Here is a 27,792-nt window from a genome sequence, read left to right as displayed (position 1 = left end):
ATTTTAATGCTGTCGACGTAGTTGGACATGAGCCCAATTTTCACGAGCGACTCTTTTTGGAAGCCTGGTTGTCAATTAAGGATCCGCACTCTGGGAACGACCACATTACAGTCCCAGAGGTCTACAAATCCTTGGCACGCGCATGAGTATCGCGCCACGTTCTTTCTGAAACTTTACACGTTATTTTTGCAGCGCGCGCTCTTAACGTGTTGCTTTTTTAAATCGCGTGTAACAGTTTTAGTATTTTAACTGATGAAGGCTTAAGAACTAGCCCAAACGTCTTTGAAAGTAACATCAAAAAACAGTCAGCGTCAAAACTACAAACAAACTACCGTTGATTATTTCTTGTTCATAAAGCTCGCCATGCCAGATTTGCTGTTTTAAACCATTTTTCCGATGGAACTGTCGCTTCCCGCAGAAAAATTTTGCCCTGAGCGGCACTTACCTAACTCATTTCCCATATAAGGTCAAACATAGGTATATGATCTGATAACCGGGATTCAGTGAACCAATCAGAAAGCTAGAAATGCAATATCCGAGGTTGAGAATTTAATAATAACTAGTACCTGAGGTGACGGTTACGTGCATGTGGTTGGCTTAATAGAGACGGGGCTTATTAAAAAGTAGAGTTGTTGAGGGAGGTGGAGGCGGCTTGACTTCAGAGGCACAGAGGTTCTCCTCTACTATCAGAGGTCGAACCCGGGGGTACTCTGTCTATTTTTGAGTGGATGTGTGCATGTTTAAATGAATTTGCAACCCTATACTAGTGTAGACACCGAAAATCCCTACCCTGTCTAACAATTGCTTTTTTAGACCTGTATCACTTTTAGTTTTTTTTTTTATGGAAAACCATCTTTCAGAGACGTTGCCGCGATGATTTTATCTACTTCTAGGAAGGCCTCTATTACTTCCGAGTTTCTATTCCTATTCTGGACTTATTAGTTCTTTGTACCAATGATCAGTTTCCGGGCAAATGATACCCTACCCTAGAGCAAAACTCTCTGATTTCTATACCCTATCCCAGACTAAACTGCTTGAAAATAACCATCTACCTTATCTATGAGAGTACCTACCGCCACCCTTCCCCTCCCCCCCCCCCTTCCTATCGAGGGCGAACTGAAATCTATGCAAATTCTTTAAGACAATGTTTTGCTTTTAGGAGATAACTGAAGCATTGTCGGCAAACAAATTTCGGCCTGACTCAGCGCTACACGAGTCAATATTGTCGCTAAACATGTTCTTTTCGGGATGTTTTCATTCTTATTTTAAAACTAAAAGATATTTATTCCTAGTATAAAAGCGTTACATCAATTTTTTGATATTAATTGACCTTTCTGTAGGCGACTCGTACAACTGCTTGATGTTATGCCTGATACGACAAGTTTTAAGTGTGCATAATCATTCAAGAAATCAACCGTATCAGCATTCGTCTGCTGCGTTGATTTCGTTTTGACAGACCATAAGCATCTCTATAAAACAATCCTTCGACATGTAAAGACTAGTAGTCGATTTAGAACTGGTAAGTACCCGTTATATTGTATCTGTTATCTGTTTTCCCTAACGAAAAAAAGGAGTTTTGAAAGTGGCCAGATTTTGTTTGCACTTGTTTATTGTTTTTTTAATCTATTTATTCTTACTATTTAAGTCCTCGTGAAAACTTTAGCTCAGCTTTATAGAGAAGAAACTTTTCGTTCACAAAATTGAAACTTCGTACATGAATTTTCTTTCTATTTTTTGAAGTGAATTTTAGACATTCACTTTAGCAGTGAATGTCTTGCTTTGAACAAATGTATCAGTTACGATTGCAATACTGTATCATAAATCAAAGAAGATATTGTCAGAAGTGTTTAAGTTATTATCCTTGCTACCGCACGGAAGCTCTCTTCCTCAGCTTGTTTCAGCTTTGATTAGTTGACTGATTCTCGGCTAGACTACTTCTCACCATATAGTGCTGCGAGCTCACAGTTACAAGCTCATCTCTTAGAAGACCTTAGAATACGTTTAATCTCAGACCTCAACCGGGAGGGGAAGGAGCTAATTTTAACTCTAGAAATAGTCTACGTACTAAGTGTTAATTTCTTATTTATCTTCATCCTATCTCGCTTCACCAATTGAACATTATTTCAGTTTTACTGGTGCTAGGTATGCCCGACTTTCTCAATTTATTCTAGACAAATTTGGAGACCATTTTTATTGAAAGATTTATATTAACTTCGCCATTTAGCCCATCATTTGTTAATTTTTCTTGTCTCGCAATTGGGGAAGCTCAGTTTTATTTAGTTAATCCTCGGTGAATACCGAAAGAGAGTGCAGACGGGAAGGTTAAAGTTTAATAATCACTACAAATGTCTTTTAATCATATTTTTTCCTTTGGCAAAAATGTAATCCATGCAAAATTCTTAAGTGTCATTGTCAGAGTAAACCAGGCAATGCCAAAAGATGGGGGTCAGCCGATTTCCCTCATATTTTCAGCATTTAAAACCTATCAGATAAGATTGAGATTGGTGGCATTTAAATGATTTTCTGCCTTTTCAATCTTGAGATTGACCACCCCCCTAGTTTTTGGCACAGAAAGTGCCAAAAAATCCTCATAAAAAAGGCCAAATTCTCAGTACAGGAAACAGATCTTCCTTTTGCATTTCGTGCACAAAACTTTTTCTCAAGGTAAATTAACTGGTTGTTGATGTTTTGCATGCTTAGAAACACCTTTCCAGTTCAACTGTAATTTTTACTATATTTTCTAAACTAGGTAGGTAGCTTGTGTCTTGCCACAGAGTGAATTTGGGGGATTTTCAAATTCAATTTTTTCAAAAGTGCGATAGTTTATTTTTTATTAAAAGCCATTTTATAACAGTCCATACCCTTCTTATTCGAAAACAAGAATTTATTGATTGGCACGATAAATTCTTTCTCCACGAATCTAGTTCAAAAATGGCTCTGATCGCTCTTATGGCTATTTTCCCGCCAAAATTAAATCACACTAAAATATCACATAACATCGATACAATTATATTTTGAAATGAAATAGTTGTATTTTAATTCATTGAAAGGAGAAGAAACTTCATTAAATGTGTTAATAATTGATTTCGAATTAACTATGTTAATTAACCCTCGGACGTACAAGGGGGGGGGGGTGGATGCCACCACCCCATGAGGGTTTTTTTAAATTTTGAAAAAACGATTTACACTACAATGCTGAAACTTTCATTAGCTGTTCATTCATCCTTTGCGGAAATTTTGATATGTCAACGATGTGTCCGTGGTGTGTGACGTTGCCGTGACAACGTCATAAATACAAGCAGGTCTTGCCAAAAATCGTCATTTTTACCATTTTTCTTAATTTTTTCAAGTTTTTTAAAACAGAAGTGCAAGATGTGTTTATTTTTACATTCCGTAAGCATTCTGGCTTGATTTTGCATCAACTCCCGTTATTTTCTGACTTTCTAAGAAAATGTTGAAATCCAAGATGGCGGATCCAAGATGGCGGCTCTAATGACGTCACGTGATGTCATATGACGTCACAGCCAATTAAAATTATGTCATCTTATAGAGTACGCTGAGGGTTTTCTTCCAAGTTCAAAATAATTTCTCTACGCCTTAATATAACGAAAACTCCGGGGAGGGGCTCCATCCACCCCCCCCCCCCTTGTACGATGGTGGGGGTCTGAGTTGGCTTGTACGTCCGAGGGTTAAAGTAATAGATACCGCAGTCCGTGCATAAATTCATTGTGTATTTCCTGCGAAAACTAAGTCGTATTACGTAAGCATTGCTTCGATTTTCATAGTTTAGTTTGGTATGTCTAAAAGCGAGATTATAAACGTAATATATAAGGCGGTCTTTGAAGTAATGATCCAAGGTACCAAAGAAAGAAACCACGAGTCGAGACGTTATTTCTCACGTTCGACACGGAATTTTGTCAGTTTCAATTCATACTATCACGTTTCATTCGGGACAAACACTCTTATATAAAGTATGAATTGTTCGTTAGCTTCACAAGAATCACCTTGTAGTCTTCTCGAATATAGTACAACTGTTCTACCGTTAGATGCTTGAAAACAAGATGTTACAGTTCGCTTACTACTCGAGGTCTTGTTGTGAGTGGCAAGCGAGGATGGCGATCTCGAAGTTCAGAAATCACTGAGGGAGCTTTCTTCATTCAGTTCAGGTCACTTTGACTTATCCGTAGATAGAGTGGCAGGTATGAGCATCTGTCCAGAACACTAAAAGAGAAATAACAGGCGACTGCATGCGACTGGCGACCTTGAAATAATACCTGTTGCTATCACTGCACAAAGATCAATGCAAACAGATTAATGACCCACGCCGTGTTTGCATGACCTTTGTAATGTATGCAACACTGTCACGCTGGTTGTAATTTGAGCTCCTCTCTTTTCAAGTTAGTCTTTAGTTCTTTTCATACCAAAACAGACACAAACACGCATACAAGACCCAAGTAGACGTACACAGGTAGAAGTTTAGCTGAGCAATTTTTATGCTAGAATCGTTAGTAATAGGAAGCATTTTTTCCTTATACCATTGCTTATACAATCTGGCTATAGAGCAACTGTTATCGTAACACTCTTGATGAAATTGTGTGCTAATTATTTAATGTACTCTCATTTGACCAATAAACGCACAAATCTCTGTTTTGGATATATGTTGTTGAAGACTGTATTCTCGTTTTTATCACTGAAGACGACTGTAATATGTCCCAACACCCATCTAAATTTGCACAGAAGCACAACGTTCAGCAATATGGCCCATAAAGTTCATAAATCTGAGCTTTCATTTCCTATAATAAAACAACAATCATAGATCATGGGGCACCTGTGGAGATAATGATGATAATGTTGTTGTTGTTGTTGTTGTTAATGTTGTTGATGATGATGATGATGATGATGATGATGATGATGATGATGATGGTGGGGGTGGCGGTGGTGATGATGATGACGATGATGATTGCATTTTGACTGCTATGACTGTAATTAGGACATCTTTTTTCAGATGAAAGTCTTCAAAGCCGAAATTTAACACACAAAAAAAACCAGACAAGAAACCCACTAAATGCAGTGACTTTTGTGGGGTTTTTCTGTTTGCAGGCCCGCTTTACAACAATTTTCACGGACGAGTACTCTCCTTTCGGGTATTTTCCTTGGACGGGCACTATTTAAACAATAGAGTGTTTCTGTCGAGGAACTATCGACTGATAGTTGTCCCGCGGAAATTTGATGTTCTTGAAAAAAAATATTAGCCCGAGAAGCGAAGCTTTAAGGGCTAATATGCTAGTTTTAAGAACATCAAATTTCCAAGGGGCAATTATCAGACCGATAGTTCCGAGACAGAAACACTCTATCGTTTTTATTATTCACCACTAAATTTTCTCCGGCTTCGGCGCGCCCATTCAAAAACGAGCATCGTGAATTATTATTTTACTTTTCAAAACGAAAAACTCAATTGAAAGCCGAAATTTAACAAACGAAACAAAATCAGACAAGAAATCCACTAAATGCAGTGATTTTGGTTGTTTTTTTTTGTCTGCAGGCACACTTGTTTACAAAAAATTTCACGGGCGGGCACTATCCATCCGGGCATTTTTCTCGGACGGGCACTATGGGCTGATAGTGCCCTCCGCGGATGAACACCATCGCGTCACGTGATCAATTTAATCCAATCAGAATCTGAGAAAATTTTTTGGTGAACTATAATCGCTGATAGGGCATGATTGTGCGTTGGCTTAAAAGTGCTTTAAATTTTAGGTTTTGGATAGCGATAGTCCACTGTATGTTTTGGATAGCGATAGTCGACTCGGCTGAGCCTCGTTGATTAATCTAACTCATAGAAAACTCGGGTTACTAATTTTCAAATATAAAACAGTGATACACAGTTTTGTAATGGCCACACCCAGCTTCTTAGAATCAAGGAAACTGATGTATACAAAACATCATTTTTTTGAAATGCCAGTGGGTTACATCTATAAATATTCAACATTTGAACAACGAGATCACTCTTTGAAAGAGTAATCTCAACGAGATTACTCTTTCCTTTAATTTATGTTGGTTGAATGTTGGATATTTTGTTGTACAGGCAATCAAGTGATCGTAAAGGAAAAACGAATATAATTGTTAGACATGCACTACAGTGTCACTGGCACGATGTATACTCGTGTAAGCATTTCTCCTGTACATCGGCTAACTCTCGCCCCGCCCAATTATTTATTTTGATAGTTAAAAAGCCGGGCAATAGGTTGGCTTAATATTCCATTTGCACGATTTTTTCTTAGGGTTTCTGTAGTACAAATCTTTTACAGTACAAATGAAATCTGCTTCAAGGTTGTAGGTGAACCACGCCCTCACAGAAATTTATCGTGGCTGAAAGGTACACAACACGAAACAAAGTTGTTGTTGCCACTATCACGACCTTTGTCAAGTTTGACCAGGCGTTTGTGCTACAAAAATTAAGAATTATTTTTCTTAATTTAATTCACAAATAGTTTTGAATAAGAAAGGAAACCAGAGCTAGTTAAATAAGTTTTCTCATAGTGGCGAATCATAAGCAAAAGTGTGTGCATCTTAAGCATCCTATAATGGATTAGCTTGCCTATCGCTTGGGTACGAATTCTGATCTGACCAGACGATTCAGTTATAAAATATGACACAGACATATACTAGACATTGATTCTCGTGACCTGAAACGAACATTTTGTTTATCTCTTATATCGGTAAACGATGCCCATATAAATTGATGAACCTTGTGCTTCTATGAAAATTCACACACGAGCTGGGTCACATTTCAGTTTTCTCCAATGACCAAAACGAAAATGCAGTCCTCGACAAAGATGAAAACAGAGATGTTTTCTGTTTTTATTGGTTAAATTGGTGTTACTACTTACTTCGGGTGCGTCACGATGACACTTGAGTTATAGAAAATTAGAAATGAAAAAATATGCTTCCTGTCACTAAAGGTTCTTGAAAAAAATACACAGCTGATCTGAACTTCTACCTATGTTTACTTGGGTCTTGTGTGCGTTTTTGTGTCTCTTTTAAGATGAAAAGAATTCGAGACTAACTTGAAAAAGAGGGGCGCGAAAAAAAAAGAGGAAAGAGTTGATAAAAAAAAAAAAAAAAAAAACGGCGGGGTCAATAATATGTTTGCATTGATATTTGTGCAGTGATAAAAAAAGGTATTTTTTCAAGGTCGCCAGTCGCATGCAGTCGCCTGTTACTTCTTTTTTAGTGTTCTGGACAGATGCTCATACCTGCCACTCTATCTACGGATAAGTCAAAGTGACCTGAACTGAATGAAGAAAGCTCCCTCAGTGATTTCTGAACTTCGAGATCGCCATCCTCGCTTGCCACTCACAACAAGACCTCGAGTAGTAAGCGAACTGTAACATCTTGTTTTCAAGCATCTAACGGTAGAACAGTTGTACTATATTCGAGAAGACTACAAGGTGATTCTTGTGAAGCTAACGAACAATTCATACTTTATATAAGAGTGTTTGTCCCGAATGAAACGTGATAGTATGAATTGAAACTGGCAAAATTCCGTGTCGAACGTGAGAAATAACGTCTCGACTCGTGGATTCTTTCTTTGGTACCTTGGATCATTACTACAAAGACCGCCTTATATATTACGTTTATAATCTCGCTTTTAAGACATACCAAACTAAACTATGAAAATCGAAGCAATGCTTACGTGATACGACTTAGTTTTCGCAGGAAATACACAATGAATTTATGCACGGACTGCGGTATCTATTACTTTAACCCTCGGACGTACAAGCCAACTCACACCCCCACCATCGTACAAGAGGGGGGGGGGGGGTGGATGGAGCCCCTCCCCGGAGTTTTCGTTATATTATATTAAGGCGTAGAGAAATTATTTTGAACTTGGAAGAAAGCCCTCAGCGTACTCTATAAGATGACATAATTTTAATTGGCTGTGACGTCATATGACGTCACGTGACGTCATTAGAGCCGCCATCTTCGATCCGCCATCTTGGATTTCAACATTTTCTTAGAAAGTCAGAAAATAACGGGAATTGATGCAAAATCAAGCCAGAATGCTTACGGAATTTAAAAATAAACACATCTTGCACTTCTGTTTTAAAAAACTGGAAAAAATTAAGAAAAATGGTAAAAATGACGATTTTTGGCAAGACCTGCTTGTATTTATGACGTTGCCATGGCAACGTCACACACCACGGACAAATCGTTGACATATCAAAATTTCCGCAAAGGATGAATGAACAGCTAATGAAAGTTTCAGCATTGTAGTGTAAATCGTTTTTTCAAAATTTAGAAAAAACCTCATGGGGTGGTGGCATCCACCCCCCCCCCCCCCCCCTTGTACGTCCGAGGGTTAATTAACATAGTTAATTCGCAATCAATTATTAACACATTTAATGAAGTTTCTACTCCTTTCAATGAATTAAAATACAACTATTTCATTTCAAAATATAATTGTATCGATGTTATGTGATATTTTAGTGTGATTTAATTTTGGCGGGAAAATAGCCATAAGAGCGATCAGAGCCATTTTTGAACTAAATTCGTGGAAAAAGAATTTATTGTGCCAATCAATAAATTCTTGTTTTCGAATAAGAAGGGTATGGGCTGTTATAAAATGGCTTTTAATAAAAAATAAACTATCGCACTTTTGAAAAAATTGAATTTGAAAATCCCCCAAATTCACTCTGTGGCAAGACACAAGCTACCTACCTAGTTTAGAAAATATAGTAAAAATTACAGTTGAATTGGAAAGGTGTTTCTAAGAATGTAAAACATCAACAACCAGTTAATTTACCTTGAGAAAAAGTTTTGTGCACGAAATGCAAAAGGAAGATCTGTTTCCTGTACTGAGAATTTGGCCTTTTTTATGAGGATTTTTGGCACTCTCTGTGCCAAAAACTAGGGGGGTGGCCAATCTCAAGATTAAAAAGGCAGAAAATCATTTAAATGCCACCAATCTTAATCTTATCTGATAGGTTTTAAATGCTGAAAATATGAGGGAAATCGGCTGACCCCCATCTTTTGGCATTGCCTGGTTTACTCTGACAATGACACTTAACTTACCAACAGTGATCTGAGCTTTAATATCGTCGAGTATTGGCCTCATGGTATTTCACAACTTGAGTTATTGAAGAGGTTGCTGCTGAATGATGCTATTTTTCATTGAATTATGAATAGGAACAATAATCAATACCATATTTTCCTAACACAGACGAGGTCTTAATTTTGATTTGAATTTTGTAGCTTTTTAGCGAAGTTTTTGGCTTATAGTTTTGTCCGTACGTCAACTTTAATTTTAACTGATGCCAAACTCCACAAAACGCTTGCAGCGAAATAACTTTATTTTGTTAGCTTTCGAATTGAACAGCGGGGTCCAGATTTTTAACTTACATTCTGTACTTTTGTAGATTTTCACAATGAAAAAACTGGAACTTACTATCTTTTTTCAGTTATGATACAGTAGAAGTAATCCCACGATGCACTTCGAGTATGGAGTATTTTTGGATTCCTATTGTGACTATCTTGACGTTTGTAACTTGGACTTCATCACGACAAGTGGTAATATACTCGTGCAATGGCGAATGCATGAAGCTTCATTGGGACAAAATTAAGAATAAAACAAGTAAAATTAGAGGGGTAAGTTTAAATGTAGAATTGGTAGTTTGATTTTGTCGTTTAATCTATTATTTTATCAGTCTGTTTCTTTATTTCCTTCTTGATTTTCGTCTCTCCGTCCGTTCATTCGCAACTTTTTCGGGCTTACCCCTCGCTTCTCTCCGCCCCGTCGCTTCAGTTCCCCTCCCCCCCCCCCCCCACCCTCTCTGTCTGACTGCAAACGTATTTCTTTGATCCTTCCTTCTTTTCTTCCTTCCCTCCTTCCTCACTTCCTGCCTGCCTGCCTGCTTACGTGATTAATTCCGATTTTCTTTGAGTACAAGTACCAGTTATATTCCGCTCACAGCTCGCGAGCTGTGTACGTGAATTCGTGTCGGGTTTGGTACGATTAAAATGTGACATAAAGTCGTAAAGGAAACGGGGAAGGAGGAGAGGGGCTTTAATGGGCGAGGGGAGGCTTAATAAATTTCATGCTCCAAAAGGTGGTCTTATAAGGGAGGGGTGAGGCTTATTTGAGAGGCGAGTGGGCCATAAAAAATGATTTGCGGTATTTCTTCGAACAGACCTAGGTATATTCTATTATCTACTTATTTGCAGTGGACAGAAAGCAGCAACTCCGGTCAACAGTATATGACAGCTTGTGATGTAGTCTTATCATCGTCTGATCCGAAACCAAACAGTTGGCTGCGAACGGTTCAAATCAATGTCGCTGCTGCCAAAATGATTCACATCACTCTACAGTTCCTCATCAAAAGCTGTCCTAATCTGGACAAAGCATATCACTGTGTGAATGCTTTCGACTTGTACCTTAATCAGTCCGACCACTTTATTCAAGATGAACATTACTATCCTGACCCGCTTATTAATTCATGGGCATATAAAAAAGTGGCAGAAATTAGACAGCCGACCGATAAGAAAACTTTCAAACCCTTTGACATCCCAGTCAAAGGAAGGTATGTTCTATTAGCATTCCACAATTATGGAGCCTGCAGTAATTTGTACTCTGTAGAAGTCTTCTTTAACGTTTGCCCGGATGAAATACTTCTCGAAAGCTTGGTATCCCTACCAATCACTGCAGCTCCAGCATATGACTCAGAATCCATTCGAGTTGAAGGTAACTGTGAGGAAAATACGATCCAAGTGGCAGGCAGTTTGTACGTTCATTGTACAAGTAACGGAGAGTGGAACGCAAGTAGGCTTGAAGGAAGATGTGTCTGTAAGGAAGATATGGAGAATATTGGAGGAAAATGTGAAGGTATGTTGCAGGTAGCGGCTGACTTACTGTGAGAAATTGATGGAGTCAAAGCCTTTACAGTAATTAACTGAACTAAGAAAATACGGCTAAGATGAAGTGTTAAATGTGTTTAAATTTTGAATGCGGTTACTAAATGCATAGGAAATATGAGATTTTGAGGCTCGGAACGAGTTCACAGAACACAACGTCCCTGATCGAAGTTCATTTCAAGAGGAAAACAATGACAGCAAATTATGAAAATGTAAAAATAAAAATGTTATTTATTAATCCACGTAACACGAAAGAGTTCTCACTTGCTGCGGAAGGCTTAAAACGGTGCGCGCGGACTTCCCACTTTCCGCTCATGAAGAAAACCATTGCAGTTTGGCGAAATTTTACGAGCAAACTACCATTATCTGGCAACTTGCTGCGGAAGGCTGAAAACGGTGCGCGCGGACTTCTCACGTTCCGCTCATGACGAAAACCTTCGCAGTTTGGCGAAATCGTGCAAAACATCGAGTGTTTGGGCATCGAAGATCGAATTGGCATTTGGAGTGTTGGTTTCTGCGGAGGGAGGAAAACCGAAGTATCCGGAGGAAAACCTACGCGCGGAGCAAGGACTAAAAACAAAAAAACTCAACCCATATATGACGCCGCGTTCAGAATTCGTACCCTGGTTACACTGCAGGCACGAGGCGAGTGCTCTCAACACTGCGCAACTACTGCTCTATTTTACTCTGACGTTAAAAACGTGACAACACAGTTCGCATGGGCAGTTTCATATCAGTTAGTAATGTTATATTACTTTATCTTACCTCGAGTTGGAAACCGTTCAGATGTCCGCGAAAATCAGCATTGGTAGGTGAATATAAAATAACTTAGTACATATACCAATAAAAAAAACCAATTATAAAAACCAATTGTCATATAACGTCAGACTTATCTCAATTTGATTATTCTAATTTTAGATTGTCCAGATGGAAAATACAACGATCAGAATGGCCTCAATTGCACGGGTGAGGAATGCCAGTGGCAGTGCTAGCTCTGACTAATCAATTTATTCAGTGCCTTTTAGAACATTTAAACCGTTTGTCTTTGATGACTAAGGCTTTTCCCTCCATTTAGCTTGAAATAAAATCATATAACTACTATTTGGTCCACACTACAATGACTATGGACTAGTTTCTTTAGGTAAAATGTAAGTAACGTTCGTTAGTTGTACTATTTAGGAAACACACAAAGATTACCATGCACAATTTTTTCTTATAGTTAGGTATCAAACGAATGCTCCAGACGTTAAAACCACCCACTAATAAATTTGTATATTTCTTGCTTTTAGTTTTACCATCAGCACCCAAGAATGTCAGCATTACATTCGTCAACCAAAGTGCAGTCGAGATAAGATGGCAGCCACCTGCAATAACCGGTGATCTAAGTCACGTGTCTTACGACGTCGACTGTCGTAAGTCATGTGGTGGCGATGACGACAACAAGTGTGAGGAAGCATGCGGGAGTTACGTTAGTTACATACCAAATAAAGAAAGCCTGAAAGTGACCCAAGTGATAATTATAAACCTCTCTTCATTTGTGAATTACACTTTTTTAATCAACGCCATGAACAGAGCGAGCGAGGTGGCCAAGAGAAAACATGGAGTCGAAGGAAACTTCACGACAGTTTCCGTAAGAACTAAAGGATCAAGTAAGTTATGGCGTTTTAGAATGCGTGAACTGTGCCATAATGTTAAAAGCTGTTTGCCCTTTAAAAAAAAACTAGAGAGGGCTAAATCTGTCTGCATATCATTTCTCAAAAGGTCTTTAATTTAATCATTTATTTGTTCGGGAACATTGAAATTGCTTCAAATGATCAAAAATCTTCGTTTGAGTTACAATTCACTGAGATGTGAACCAAAAGCCCGCTCTAAAACAGTGATAGTGCAACTGGTTTGTTTTACTCCACAGTTCCTGGAAAACCCGAAGTAACTGTGAAACAAAAGGGGTCCGATGTTGTTGTATCATGGATACTAGAACAAAAGAATGGCGTCATTAAGGGCTATCACGTGACCTACAGAAGAGAGGATGATGCTCTGGACAGCGAGATTATAACTACAAAGAAAGAGGAGCAGAAGTTTGTGGATCTAATGGAGGGAAAAACTTATGAAATCCAGGTATGATAAAGCCTGCGTCAGACTGAATAGCATTACCACGCATGTCAGTACTGTAAAAGAGTACCGGTGAAGAATGAGGACAGCACGGCTCAATGCCGGAGGTAGTAGCTTGTGATGGACTAACAATACTCTTAGCTGATTAGTTATGCGCTGGTATGTTGAGTTACTCAGCGCTGTGAAAGCTCAAAACAAAACAAAGCACAGCCCCAAATTAATTAATTAATTAATCTATCAAATGCAATGATCAATTAAATTTTTGTATAACTAACCTGTGTTCGACGACTTTTAAATATTCCTCTTTCTAAACCTACCTTTTCAGGTAATTGCTAGGAATAACTTCGGAATAGGACCTGCCGGTGTTAAAACTTTTACACTTCGAAATGGTTTGTGTGTTCTTGTTATTTCTAATGAAATGTTGCATTTTATATCTTTATTTCTAGGGCTAATATAATGTTGCTTGGCTAATTAAAAATTCCGAATCAATCAATCGAGCGACTGATTGCTTGATTGATTGATTGACTAATTGATTGATTGATTGATTGATTGATTGATTTTATTATGAATGATTAATTGATCGGTCGATCGGTTGATTGATTGATTAATTGATTGGTGATTGATTGATTGATTGGTTGGTTGGTTGGTTGGTTGGTTGCTTGATTGATTGGTGCAGGTTAGAGGGTAAATCTATTTAATCGATTGATTTGCGGACGCTCTTTTAACAACAACATCCCATATCTATACATGGTATTACTAAATTATTTACATTGTATTGAAAGAACGTAGGAAACGTATAATAATATTAAGTAAATAACATGGATTGTGGGTTTAACATACGACAAGGAAATTGATGTTTCCCGCAAGGTGCTGCACATAAATCGAAATTGATTGTTGGTCCTGTTGCTGGAAGTGGAGGCCTGGTGCTAATCTTTTTAGTAACTGTTATCGTCATGATCTTTTTTCGTCAAAGGTGAGTCACTTTAATCTGTTAGAGTCATTCTGATATACGTTATTTATAAGGCGGTAAACGAGTCTCTTCACAGCGCATTGCAATGTAGCTCTTTGGCTTTGTATTCCATTTTGTTCTTCTTCTTTCCTACAAATTAACCTAAGCGCTAACTTAGTGTATTAATTTTTGAATAACAAGGAAACGTCAAAGAAGTTTAGATAGAATCCATCTACGAGGCATTGAGCAAGGTAATTACTGCCATATTTTAACATTTTGACACACCAAGAAAGCTTTCCTTTGTGTTAGCTACAAGTTCCACAGTACTGATACTTAGTAAAATTTCAAAACAGTCCCACATAAGTTAGTTCTTCCCATGTCACTCGAGTCGTGTTTTCTCAAAATAATACTTTCACCGATTTTTCTGCTAATAATACAAGTGCCCTTCTCTAAATGCTCAAGTTTCGTGAAATTCTCCATTGATAGGAACTGAACTAAGAGCCATGGAACCAATAGGTCAGCACCAGTACATCGACCCAGGGAACTACCTCGATCTAATGGAACTTCTTTCAACTTTTACGTCCGAACTGGAGAGAAGTAAAATAAAACTCGATAGACTTGTTGGGCAAGGTAATTTTTTTTTATTCTTCGATATCTATGTCATTTTTGCCCCCGCAGGGTTTTGGCCCAGAGGCCAAAACCCGAGGAGGCACACTAGGAGTCCCCGGGTGTATACATACAAGGACAATGAATATTTGTTGAAAAAGTAAGAAATGTGTCTGTAGTGGGCGAAGCATTCTCGATTTGACGAAACTAGGCGCGCACGGTCGTGACGGGTAACATTTTTGTAATCGCGCACGGTGGTGTCGGGTACTTGCAACCACGAGGTCGCGTTTGGTCACCTTCGCGTTTCGAGCTTCACCATCTGCTAGCAGCGTTTTGTTTTCCGGTTTTGGCCTACGCGTGTTCACAGATTTGTTCGAGCGGTTTCTCTGCTTTGTGTTAAGTGATATTTGAAGCAAATGTTAGTAATACGTCGAAAGATTTCGAGCAATTGGTTTCGTGTTCTTGGCTACGTGCCGGCTACCTATGTTCCAAGCGTTACATTTGTAAGGTTTGCTTTCGGAGGTTTGTTGTATCGTATACATCTTACAAGTTACAACGAGTAATAAACAAAAGCGTGAACTTTGTCATGTAGTACAAGGTACAACGTAATTCGTTTCGCTAACAAACTGTCAGATTATTTGATCCAAAGAGTGGGTTGTTTTCTCGAATCTTGTGCCATATTTTGTTACTCGTGGAATTTTTTAGGCTTTTTGGCCTGGAAATTATTGTAAGATACTATTAGATTATTTGATCCAAAGAGTGGGTTGAATAAGGTTAAAAGTTGTTTTCTCGAATCTTTGAATGTGCCATATTTTGTTACTCGTGGAATTTTTGGGCTTTTTGGCCTGGAAATTATTGTAAGTTTATTTTGAATGTTATAAGCCCAGGAATAAGCTTGTGTTTTGTCATCACGAATAATGTGTTATGTGTTATTTCCGCTAGGTGTTATTTACGCGCGCTAGGTAATATAATTCGACTTGAACTTGTGAATATTTTTAGGACGTAACGGTGTCACACAACAAGAAATTCCGCATGACACAGTAAAAAAGAAGCCTAATTGTGCAGTCCATCGGCATTAATAATTAAAGGCGACAAAAAACAAATTATAAAAAGGCGGGGGCAGCTTTATAGTGAGAACTATTACTAGTATAGTAGTAGTAATCCACGCTAGTTCAGTAATCTCTATTAGATTTTTTCACTTTTATTTATTTTCCTTTTCATCTCAGGAGAGTTTGCTGATGTCTACAAAGGAACACTGAAGACTCGTACAGGCAAAGACGTTGTCGCTGTTAAGGTCTTAAGGGTGAGTTTGTCATTGACTTTCTCCTTTATCCCTTACTGGAATCTTCTCAGTAAAAGCTGTCCTAGCCATAAAGACGGGGAAAATAGAAACACACGCGTCTGTCCCAATTTCAGCCTAGTGTACGATATTGTGACAAGTTCCAAAAGCTCTCTCTTTCTTGCCCTCAATGTTTTTATAAAAAAGGTTCTTATAAAAAAGTGTAGTCAACAAAAGTTCAAACTGCGCACGTGCCTTTGGCGACCCTCATCAACTCGATCTAGCCCTCAATTAACACTCTTGATTCTTCAACTCATTCTCGTCCCCATAGCCATTTTCGTTTCTCTTAGCCGGCAGGGCCTAGGCACGAGGAAACAAAGGGCTCTGGGGACAGAGAATTACCGAAAAAATTCGAATTTTTTTGATTGGCTGTTTGAAAACAAAGAAATCTTAAACGGAAGTCAAAATGTTCGAAAGGCTGATGGCGCAAAAAAAAGGAACAGATGAAGACATGGAGGATATGGAAGACGATCCTGCCAAACAAACAGCGTCCAATTTTGACAACACTTGTCGCTGTTGTAATAAAACGGTTTTACTTATCCAGTTAATATTTTTGGCGAGAAAAGTAACAAAGAGCCAGAATTGCTAAAGGTGCTCGAGTTTTTAACTGGAAAAGAAGTCAAGTCTGACGATGGCTTTCCGAAATTATAAACTGTGCAGGCCGTGCTTTCGAAAGGTTAAGACAGTCATAGAATTTCGTTCTCTATCTTTGGCGTCACTTTCTAAACAGGAATTGTCGATTAAAGCAACTGGTATGAAAAGAATGTGTGCCTCGCAACAAGTTGGAGACTCGCCTTCTTCAAGCCAGCAGACAAAAAAGAGTGCTATCTCAGTGAACCGCGAAGGTGGTGATAGTGTGCGGATGTGTCTTTTCGCCAAGGGAGGTCAGAATCACAAGTCACAAGTGCCTCCAGTGTGCTTTGGTTAGGCAGTTTTGATGTATCAGAGAAATTCCAAGCTGGGTATGCTTCAGAAGTTGCTATCAATTTTGCTTGGGTCCGGTGGATGTAGTCGCAGGGTGAGTACACTCGTTTCAGTTTAATAAACTTTGCTAGCCAAATAAATAATTTACCAGTAGCTTACAGGTATATTTAAAAAATAGAGGTTTTCTTTCGAATTTGAAAAAAAATGGGAGGATATCCGAGGCGAAGATGAGTTTAGCGGCCGGTATATGCGGACCCCCGAGGAAACAGCCTATATTTTTTCATTCACCAGAAAAGAAAAAAATGCGCGAATTTTTTATTTGTTATTTATTTGATTCGAAAAAAAATGGTAGTTATTTCAATGGAATAACCAACTACACGGTAAAACCTTAACTATATTCCCTTTTTTTGTATTTTATTGAAAAGTATTGACATGCTTAATATTGCTTTGCTATTAGTATTATTATTATTTGTAAACCACTGGCATTCAAGAGATTTTTACATGAACATATGTTAGTTATGTATACAGATTACATAGATATTGTATAGAGGTGGCTCTAATATAGTGTTCCAGTTGTGAGTAGAAATCAAGATCGTTTGTAACCCTACAACATCAATACATTGCTGTAGGTTTTTTATAACCCTACAACATCAATACATTGCTGTAGGTTTTTTATACATTGCTGTATAATGGCAGTCAGAAAAACAAAAATTCTACAAAGTTCTTACCTACATTTAACACTTGCAAAAAGGGTTAGGGATATAGGTAACTGAAATTTGTCAAATAAGTGGATGTACCTATTTTAATTACTCCATATCTTGAGGAAATTTCTTTCAATGGACAGTTTCATGTTTATTGACTCCTGTATGTTTAAATTAATTTAAAGTTTTGTTTTCAGATATTCACTTGCTTGAATGCTATTGGAGTCACCTAATCTCAGAAGACATGGGTAAGAGCAATGGATCGAATTGGCAGTGGTTTGGTATCAAAAGTCCAAAAGCTAGTTCAAGAGGGCCTTGAATTATGTGCCAACTTTGGCAACCTTGACTTCAAGATCCTAGAAAATCAGGTTCTCATGAATCACCGTAACACAGATGTGCATTGGATTAACCAGTACATCACCTTTAATTTGACCGAGTGCCATCCACACATCTTGATGATCAGAAACCACTGGTTGATTTGAAAGAACTGCCTCTGACGAAGTACTTACTTAGTCAGGAGGAAGAAAAGAAGTTCAGAAGTAATATCACAGTGTTGGCTGCTAGAGTACTTACAAAGATGGTTCCATGTCAGACAATAATTTGCAGGCTAAATTTACAGTTGAAAGTTACCAATAAAAGTTTTTAAGGATTGGGATGGTCTGAGTGAATCCATGAAATAAAGATGATAAAATACAGTGTAACCTTAAAAAAGGAACATACTATTAATACTTTAGCAATAAAAACATACAACTAGTCATGTTGTCAGTTTCAAAATGGAGTGTTTTAATGAGCTATTCTATGTCCTCAAAGCATATTGTCTTTAGTTACAGCACTCTACTTTTTTAGATGTGCTTGAAGGTGGGAAAAGACAAAAGTAGAAAATTCATTTACAGCATGTAGTATTATAAATATAAGTCATAACAACATTTTGTTTACAAAATTGATTCACTTACAGAACCTTATATATTATTTCTGTTGTAAATGGAAATAACTAAACACAGAAACTAATTAATAAATACTTGCCACTCTACAATGAGATGTGCTTCATCAATTACGACAGCTTTCATATAACGCCTTACTTCTTCGCAATCCAACACTTTTCTCAATTTTCCAACAAATGCCTCTGGGTGGCCATAAATTATTCGATACTTTGATTGCTTGATGTCGTTGATTTCAACTTCACTATAGCGACTCGGTATTACGAACCATTAGACAGGTGACATTTAAATGATTGAGCTTCACTGTTTGGTCTCGCATTAATGCATTTAGTGGCGAAACAACCAAAACTATGGTTTCTCCAAGCCAGGAGTCAAAAACAAAGGGCAATAACTGGAAAATTAACGACTTGCCAAAGCCTGTCGGTAAAATAACAAGAGTGTCTTTCTTTAGAAGAACGTATTGCCTCTTTCTGTTCAACACGGAGGAAAATATTTTCCAAACTGAGACCACTAAGCGCCTGTGACAAAGACTCCTCGAATCGTGGCTCGACGTCCGCCATGATAATCGCATACAGTCTATAGACACCTCAGGACTGCATACATAAAGACCGGAAGTCCTAGAATCTAGGACTGGAAAATTCTCTGTCCCCAGAGCCCTTTGTTTCCTCGTGCCTAGGCCCTGCCGGCTAAGAGAAACAAAAAGGGCTATGGGGACGAGAATGTCTTCAACTCTCTCGACTCATTCCATTTGGGCACAGGCTTCAGAACTGTTGTGTCTAAATCTCAAACATTTCCTCATGTTTTACATTCTGTTTATCTAGCAGGATACAGGTATATATAGTACATACCGGACAGAGTAGCCAATATAGTTGATTTTAACGAAACTTTGAAACAGTCATTATCTGACCCTTGGAAAGTAGTCTTTGCAATCTCGTTTCCAAATGTATGTTTGGGAAATTAAGGTTTAACGTTTGCTGTAGTACTGCTCAATTCTTTTGTTTTCAAATTCCAGCCCGGTTCAAGTGAGAAAAATCAAAAAGATTTCCTGTCCGAGGCGTCCATTGTGTGTCAGTTTAGTCACCCAAATGTTATAAGACTCAAAGGAGTTGTTACACAAAGTAGGTGATGAATTAAAATGTGTGGATGGCTATAATACAACGATATATATGAGGACGAAGGGCTTTTCTCTACGTAGCGACAAAGGGGATGTTCTTGTTTATGTTTTATAATTCTCTTTATAGGGTGAAATCCATAGGATGAACTATTTAGCAGAAATGGAAAAGTGCTTGTCTCTTTCTTATACCACCATATTCATATTGATAGAAACAAGTTACAAACCAACATAATTAAAATGTGACATTTTGTCCTAAAAGTTACTTAGTAACTCTGACCTACGGACAATTTACTCAACAAGGGGTAGGATCAATAAGTCTCTTTCTCAGCAGCTCTTTGTGCGTGACGACCCATGTAACGTTTGTGAAGGAGACTAATTAAAGTTTTAACTAAATGGAAATTTTCTTAATCTATCTGCGTTTTATTTACAAAAGTCTTATCTCATCGGCTGGCAAATGTATCCGTTTGGATAAAAACAAGGTTATACTTTAATTAAAAGCATGAAATATTTCTTTTTTTAGACAGACCAATGATGATCCTCACAGAATTCCTGGAAAGTGGATCACTAGATCATTTTTTAAAGGTCCTTTTGAGATCCTTTCTATTAATCTTTTTTTTTTTCAATTGACTTCTTTCCTGTGCTTTACACTAGTGAAGAAGATGATTAATAATTTAAATTGTAGAAGTCTTTTTGTTTCTTAAAACTTTTAGGCACGCGACCGTCAGTTGACGAACCTTCAGTTGGTGGGAATGGCGAGGGGCGTGGCTTGCGGAATGGTGTACCTTTCAGGAATGAACTTTATTCATCGGGTATGAGATAAGATAGCCTCAAATAGTTACCTACAATGTGGTCTACCTCTGTAAAGATACAGGTGCAGTGGTGACAAAGCTCGTTTAATTTAATCGTAAATCACAATTTGTTTTAAAAAAATATGTTGACGTCCTCTCTTAGATTTCAACGCAATGCAAGTTGGTAAATACGTGGGACTTTCACAATCCAGCTGCTTGCATTGAAATAGTTTTTATTACAAACTCAGACGTGATGTATTTTCTTTCTCCTTTGAAGGATCTCGCGGCTCGTAATGTGCTTGTTGGTGAAAACATGTCGTGTAAGGTGTCCGACTTTGGTCTTTCAAGAGAGTTATCTGAAGCTAACCAGGGGTTGGCCGTGTACCAAACACAGGTGGATATTGTAGTCTACCAGTCAAACAAAAATATGTTGTTTTTCGTGCCCACTTTGAACTTAACAGTCAACTCTCTGTAAAACAGACACCGCCGGGACCGGTTTCAACGTAACTGTCCATCTTAGGGAGGAGTCCGTCTTATAGGAAGTTTTGTTAAAGTAAAATGACTGACAAACGGCAAGGATTTGACCAACACCAGGTGTCCGTCTTATAGAGGTGTCCGTTAAGAAAGACTGGACTGTATAATAACTGTCGATGCCGTATTTGACTTGCACTTGTTGTTTGTCGGCATATGCTTTGTTTGTTGCGACTACCTATCCTCTATTAACCCCCTCGCGAGCTAGAGAAATCTTATAATATATAATATTATTGTAACACAAGATTTTATCAGCTGAAAATTTATAGCAAGTGTAATAATATTATTAATTAATCCTTTGTTTTTCAACAACCTAAAGGGTGGTAAAATTCCTATTCGCTGGACCGCACCGGAAGCGCTCCAAGACCGGATATTCAGTTCTGCAAGTGATGTGTGGAGTTTTGGTATTGTTGTCTGGGAGATCATGACATACTGTGATAGACCTTACTGGGACTGGAACAACTGCGATGTAAGTGAAGATTATCATATCCATGTTTTAATCTGGTGTACTGAGCTTTTAGTATAGGGTGATATGGAATTCGTGTCACTTCGGCTTACTTACAAGATATTCAGTCACTCTCTTGCTCGCCTATCTAACTTGTCCACCTGTACACCATTCCAGTACAGCTCACATGAAGCAATGAACAAAATCGGTCGCGTAGTTTCCATATACATCTTAGTTAAATTTTTCAAAGAGACAACGAAATTCCTTCGACAGAACTTTCTAAAATTGGCAGAAATGTCTATTACTTTCAGTTGTAAATTTTACAAGCATATACTAAAAAAAAAGATACTTTCGCCAAAAGTATAAAAAGTATTAAATTAGCTTCAAAAGGACAAAAATAGGAAGCAATTGAATTCTTTTACCTTTGCCATGGCAATTAATCTTAACGTCTTAGTGGAGATGCAATTTGATGGCTGGTTAAACCGGTCCAAGTCTAAACTAAAAGTTATTCGTCAACATTATTGGGGTAATAGGAGGCTACAGCTGAAGTTATTAGATGGCTTAATAAACGGTTTCTCAGTATCTAAACTATACTGTGCTGACAACTGGATCTTTATAACAGGGAACGCATGCAGTATTGCCTGTCTTTCGCCAACTTCACCAAATCAATCCTTTCTCTTTCATTTTCAAGATGTCAGCGCCCGATTGGGTTGGGCTACCACACACGTCGCATACCCAGAGTCTGGGGTTGTTCATTCCTCGCACCATTGACATCTTGTTCTCACGGGGTGGGGTTGCTAGCCCCACTTCCAACCCTCCTCCTTTCTCATTCGGTCTTGGGACGAGCTATGTCGGAGATAAAAAATATTAAATAAATAATTTGAAGCATTTTTTTTGTTATTTTTTCAAAGGTCATGAGGCGAGTAAAGAGTGGATACCGGCTGCCGCCTCCTGAGGCATGTGTTGTTCATGTGATAAATATAATATATGTGTTGTTCATGAGTTAAATATACTTTTAAGGTGTAAGCCTTACGAAAAAAGAAATGGAAAAGCATTTTTTAATCCTATTCAAGCGACTATTTGTTATTGATATAATTATGAGAGTACTTAATAAGTAGAATTTTAATTTTGTTACTGATTGTAATCGAAATCGTTTGTTTACATGTAGTCCATAAAATACACTTTTATTTGACGACCCGACCTGAAGGACACAAAGTATAATGAATCATACACAAAATCCTTTTATTCCTAAATTTCTTTTTATTGTGTTTTACTTTTATTAAGTACCTCCGACGTTAAAATTGACTTGGAAGATGACTTTCGCTGGGATTGACATGACGTTAATAATCCATAATAGTTGCGGTAAACAATGGGTTTTTTAAATAAATTTTAAGTGGAAAAAAAAAAAAAAAAAAAAAAAGGTAAAATTTTTGTGTGTTCCTACCTCACCAAGCTGAATTATTATATATCGAAAACATAATTGTTTTATTCCATGCCTCTTTCGATATGTATAAATTAAAAATATAACATGCTAAAAATACCTTTAGAAATGAAAGGATAATTAATTAAAAAAAAAAAAAAAAAAAAAAAAAATTTATTTTTATTTATTTTTTAATTTTTTTTTTTTTTTTAAAAAAAATTTTTACCATTATAAAAGAAAAGAAAATTATTTAAAAATTATGTAGACTAGTCAAAATGTATTTTTCCAATAGGCCATTTTAGCCCAATGTGTTATTTTATCTTTTGTTGTTTGCCTTTTTAGATAGTTAGTGTTTCGTTGTTGTTGTTGTTTTCTTGTTTAATTTTTATGTTTGCCTTCCTCGTCTTTAAGCTTTAATTGTAGCTAAATGCCACATTCTTTTCATATGGTTTTTTTATCAAAGGGCTGTCCAAAAGTCATTCATGAACTAATGCTGGAGTGCTGGGACAAAGATAAAGAAAAAAGACCTAAGTTTTCTGAAATAGTCAACCGTTTGGACAACATAATTCGCTCATCAGAGGTCCTAAATGAGGGTATTACATTACTAGTCTCAGATATGTGAGTTTCTATCTTGTTTAAATTACAATCGAATACCGCTAAAACTCGGGTACCTTGGAGGCAGAATCACAAACACTTAGGGACGAACCATTATTTTCTTGGGGGGGGGAGACTTCCTCTGCCTTTTGTTCGCCCTCGCACATTTTCGCTTTTTTTGTTCATTCGTGTGCAACAATTTTTTTGTCTTTCCAGGCCCTGCAAACAATTTTTTCAACATTTTCATCCCCCCCCCCCCTCCAAAAATAATGGTCCGTCCCTTATAGTAAATGGTGACTGGGTACGAGTCTGCCTTAGAGGACCACAGAGAGTGTCACAATGTTCTCTTGACACAGACAATAGCTTAGTTTGAACACTGGTTCAATGAATATTCCAGTTAAGGCCATGTCAATCGAGGGAATTTTTACTGCATGCAACTTGCAAATCCAATTAACGCTGCACTGCCACTTGCCATAAAATATTCTCGTGTATCACTCCAACATGTAATGCAACAAAATTTTTACAAAATTAATCAGAGAATGCCCTCTACCCGCGGGAGATTTTAAAATGATAATTTCCAAAGGGTGCGTTGCGTAGGGTTCTACCCTCTTTGCAACTTGCAATGTTTTTCACTCGTAATCGTTGCGTTGCAACATGGCCTTTAATCAATTTATTAACTCAATATATCCTGAGTGCACAAAGACACGAGAAATGGCCTGAGAGAGATAATTGGATCGATCATGGATAACGTCAAACAGTGAAGAATTTAACAAAGCATGAAACAAACGGTCGCAATGCATGCAGAGTGAAAGTGTGGCTTTACTTCGGGGCCCGAGTGCAATATTGTTAGTATAAGTTACGATATTAGAATCCTGGAAATGTTTCATAAAAATAACTTTGTTTTTCCGTGGTTTTAGCTCCATGTGCGGTGTATCCTTAAGGGACTCTGTCACTGTGATTTTTAAAAATGCTTTTCGGTAAAAAAAAATTGGCGAATAGCTCTTCTCGTACACGAAATCCACCTAGTACATTAAGATGGAGATATAAACTGAGTAAATTGTTGTTGAAGGAAAAAGCGAGCCATAATAATTTTAAGGTGTTTTTCCAGTCCACAAGGACAAAACTTCAAAAAATCAGCCTGACTTTTTCAAGTTGAGATCTAAAGTAGAGACTTAAAGTTCCTGATGGCATAACAAAAATTCACTCGTTTCTCCAGTATCGCTTCAGTACACTTGCATGGTGATTTCTAACAAAATTGGACCACTATTTGTTGTTTCTATATGTCATTAGGCTCTCGATCGAGTTTTTGAAGTGAAAGTGGTGACAGTGTCCTTTTAAACATTTATGCTAAAAAAATTTTTGATTGCCGGCTTGAAGAAGATTTTAGAAATCAACGCTCGGAAATAGTAAAGTATTTGTGCACTGTAATAGAAAACATGAAGTTAAAGATATTAATCAAAGAAGTCAGTTTTATAACTTCAAATGTATTTTTTATTGCTTTTAGATCTACTATGGAAGTCGATGTGCCAGAATTCCAATCTGTGGACGATTGGCTGAAGGCCATCAAAATGGAAAAGTATTCGGAAACGTTACAGGCTGCAAACGTCAACAACCTCGATAAAGTAACTCAACTGGAAGACAGAGATTTGACAGAAATGGGAATTAATTTGATTGGACACCGTAATAAAATGAACAGGAGTATAAAGGCCATGAAATCACAGTTTCACAGAACGAGCGTGGACGATGAGGAAAATTAAGTCGCGATACAGTTAAAGGACAAAAATTTGCCGCAGTTCACATTTTTATATGTATATTTTCCTGCAAAACACGTAAGAGGCAGTGCAGTTGATCTCGAGCAGTGAACTGAAGTCCACTTTTTGCTGTGAGGAAGGCACTTGTGTCTGACATTTGCAGACAGCAGACTGCAAACTGGAACTTCAACTAAAAGTATATGTTGTGTTACCATTACCATCTTTGAGAGCTAACCGTAAACAGTTTTGGAGCACCTTAAAAACATGTACAGATTGTATCAGAAGACGGTTGGTGAATTGCAATTCAATTTACTGTTTTCAACAAATCAAACACATTTTCCATTGTCTATACTCTTTCAGCACAACCTAGTCACCGACTATTAAACAGAAACTCGCAAACTGATTGGCCACACAACGGCGGTCTAATTTAAAAGATAACTTTATAGGGTAAACACAATTACTGGTGTCCCAGTAGTTTACGTTGTGGCTCTTGAACGAACAAACAAACAAACAAACATTGTAAATAAATAGAAATTTGCTAAAAATACCAACTGGCAGGAGGATAACCAGTTGGCTATTTACATAGCGTGGAAGAGTTTAATTCGGGGCTACTGAACACAAATCCATCTAGTGGCAGGGAGGTGGATTTGAACCCCCGGACCTCCGGATCACAAGTGCAGTGCCCTAGCCACTAGGCCACGCTGCCTCCTAATGATAGACTGCCATGGAAGTGCGCGAAAGTAAAATCCCCCCCCCCCCCCCCTCCAACCAATTTTTATATTATTAAAAAGGACGGCTCGCTCTCAGCTTGTACCGGCTTTTGATGGTCAACCAATAGAAACCTAGAGCTTGCCCTCTAACAGTTAAATAGGCAGTATAAATCATCACGTCACAAAATGAGCACAGGCAAGTGGTTGAATTGCAATGTACTGTTGTTAGAATCTAGACATAATAAATCGATGATATCAATGAGATCCATGAAATCAATGAGTAATCGATGGTAAATCAGTTGACTCGTCATTGATTGATTATTGCCGATAATGCGTAACCGATGACTCGACAGACAACAACATTTTCAGTCATCGACATAAATAGGGAACTAAACTTTTGAATCAAGATAAGACGTATTTGCGACATGGAAGTGACTGGATTGTTATCGATTTTCGATTTAACGTGATTTATTAGTATTCGAATTGTTATCGAATCCTGTCGATTTTAACTGAGCAACAAAATTATCGATTTGTAACGCTCTCTTGTATTTTTGAAGATTGAGTAGCTGCCTGTAGCAATTTCGAATTCATTTAAAGATAATTTTAGTTTTAATAACAAGAGTTGATTACGATGCAGAATTGTTTTTAATTATGCGGTTTTTGTTCAATAAGTCCCCCCCTTACCCCGTAATGCCCCCCCCCTTTCCAGGACAAGACTGCTGGAAAAAATTCACCTGCACCCAAGGGCCAGAAACGCCGATTTTTTATATATGTGAGTCGCCTGGGAAGGATGATTAGAACCTCACCTCAGTGATTAGAAATTCATGGTACACAGTCAGCAAGTCAGATTTTTGACGCTGGCTAAATAAGTTGAAAATAAATCCACGGTCAACTAATTTGAAGTCTGAATTGACAGGATCTGGGACGTCCGAGAATGTTAAAAAATTTGGAACATCCGATGGCGAGATTAAGCTCGAAGGAGCTCCGTTAAGCTTGCCGCACACTAGAGCAACTAGCTGAGCTAACCGCCTCGCGTGCCCGTTTGCTCAGCAGATTTCTCTCGTGTGCGGACATTTTTCGTGAGAATTTTGCCTCTCGAGGCCTTGAGGAAAATATCTATCGTGTTTGATATTTTTTGCCTCGAGAGGCAAAATCCTCAACGTGTGCGGGCGACATGAGAAACTTGCTCAGCCAGATATATCAACTGACCAATAAACACACGCAGAATGCTCACGTGATTCAACATGGCGGCTTCCGAATCAAACTTGCTAAGCACTTTCCTCACTGTCTGCGGTGAAATGTGCAGTGAATAAATGGCTGAGCAAACGGGCACGTGAGGCGAATAGCTCAGCTAGTTGCTCTAGTGTGCGGCAGGCTTAAATTAGGTACCGGTTTCCAATGGTTCCTTGGTTACAGGCCCTTTATTACCTAACCGCTTAAAATTCAAAATGGCCGCAGAAAACAACACATACACAAAATGATAATAGATTCAGATAATTCATCTCTAATTTGATGCGAGAGCCGCTTGTGTTGTTCTTTGCTTTACCAGACGAATGAGGAGCGAATGGCCCTTCACGCTTCTTTCCGCGGCTTCGCCGCTCGCCGCTCGCTCAGTCGGTTAAAGTTTGCGTATTCGCGTCGCACGCTAGGAAAAGAAACAGATTACACGGAGTCTGCTAAACCTTATACGTGCTTCTCTACCATGAAAGATTTCAAAATTCGCCTTATCAAGAATAAAGAGAAGTTCAAGAGCATCATAATAAATGCGATGGTAAGGGAAGGCCGGCGCCCGGGTCTTAAAGACGGCGAATGTGTTTTTTGCTTGTGATCCAACTGCAGGTTTTGTTGGCGAGTTGAACGGGAAACCCATTTGTTGTATTACAATGACTAAATATGGTGATAGCTTTGCTTTCGGTGGGTGTTTCATCGTTAGCAAATTGCGAATACAGAGGAAAGGGATAT

At 38.0% G+C, this 27,792-nt stretch overlaps 1 protein-coding gene across 2 annotated transcripts; it reads left to right on the top strand.

The window, feature by feature from the left end:
- The first annotated feature begins 1,245 nt into the window (after nucleotides 1–1,245).
- LOC144657471 (ephrin type-B receptor 1-B-like) lies at nucleotides 1,246–26,094 on the top strand. Of its 2 annotated transcripts, none has more exons than XM_078517813.1 (19): nucleotides 1,246–1,519; nucleotides 9,462–9,648; nucleotides 10,225–10,882; nucleotides 11,830–11,877; nucleotides 12,201–12,560; nucleotides 12,821–13,026; nucleotides 13,346–13,409; nucleotides 13,888–13,993; nucleotides 14,171–14,220; nucleotides 14,456–14,599; nucleotides 15,802–15,878; nucleotides 19,490–19,595; nucleotides 20,112–20,173; nucleotides 20,302–20,400; nucleotides 20,657–20,773; nucleotides 21,230–21,379; nucleotides 22,267–22,311; nucleotides 22,524–22,570; nucleotides 23,239–23,300. In XM_078517813.1, the coding sequence occupies exons 2-18, from the start codon at nucleotides 9,502–9,504 to the stop codon at nucleotides 22,545–22,547; spliced, it is 2,463 nt and encodes an 820-aa protein (XP_078373939.1). In that variant the 5' UTR covers nucleotides 1,246–1,519; nucleotides 9,462–9,501; the 3' UTR covers nucleotides 22,548–22,570; nucleotides 23,239–23,300. The 2 variants fall into 2 exon arrangements, with proteins under 2 accessions (XP_078373939.1, XP_078373938.1); XM_078517812.1 differs by lacking the exon at nucleotides 22,524–22,570 and adding an exon at nucleotides 24,874–26,094 and having other exon boundaries at nucleotides 1,265–1,519; nucleotides 23,239–23,393.
- The last annotated feature ends 1,698 nt before the right edge of the window (nucleotides 26,095–27,792 follow it).

The sequence above is a fragment of the Oculina patagonica genome, chromosome 6 (assembly GCF_052425735.1).
Source record: "Oculina patagonica isolate OP01 chromosome 6, crgOcupat, whole genome shotgun sequence".
Taxonomy (NCBI): domain Eukaryota; kingdom Metazoa; phylum Cnidaria; class Anthozoa; order Scleractinia; family Oculinidae; genus Oculina; species Oculina patagonica.
The sequence above is the reverse complement of the archived record's forward strand: the minus strand, read 5'-3'. Positions and strand labels throughout refer to the sequence as shown.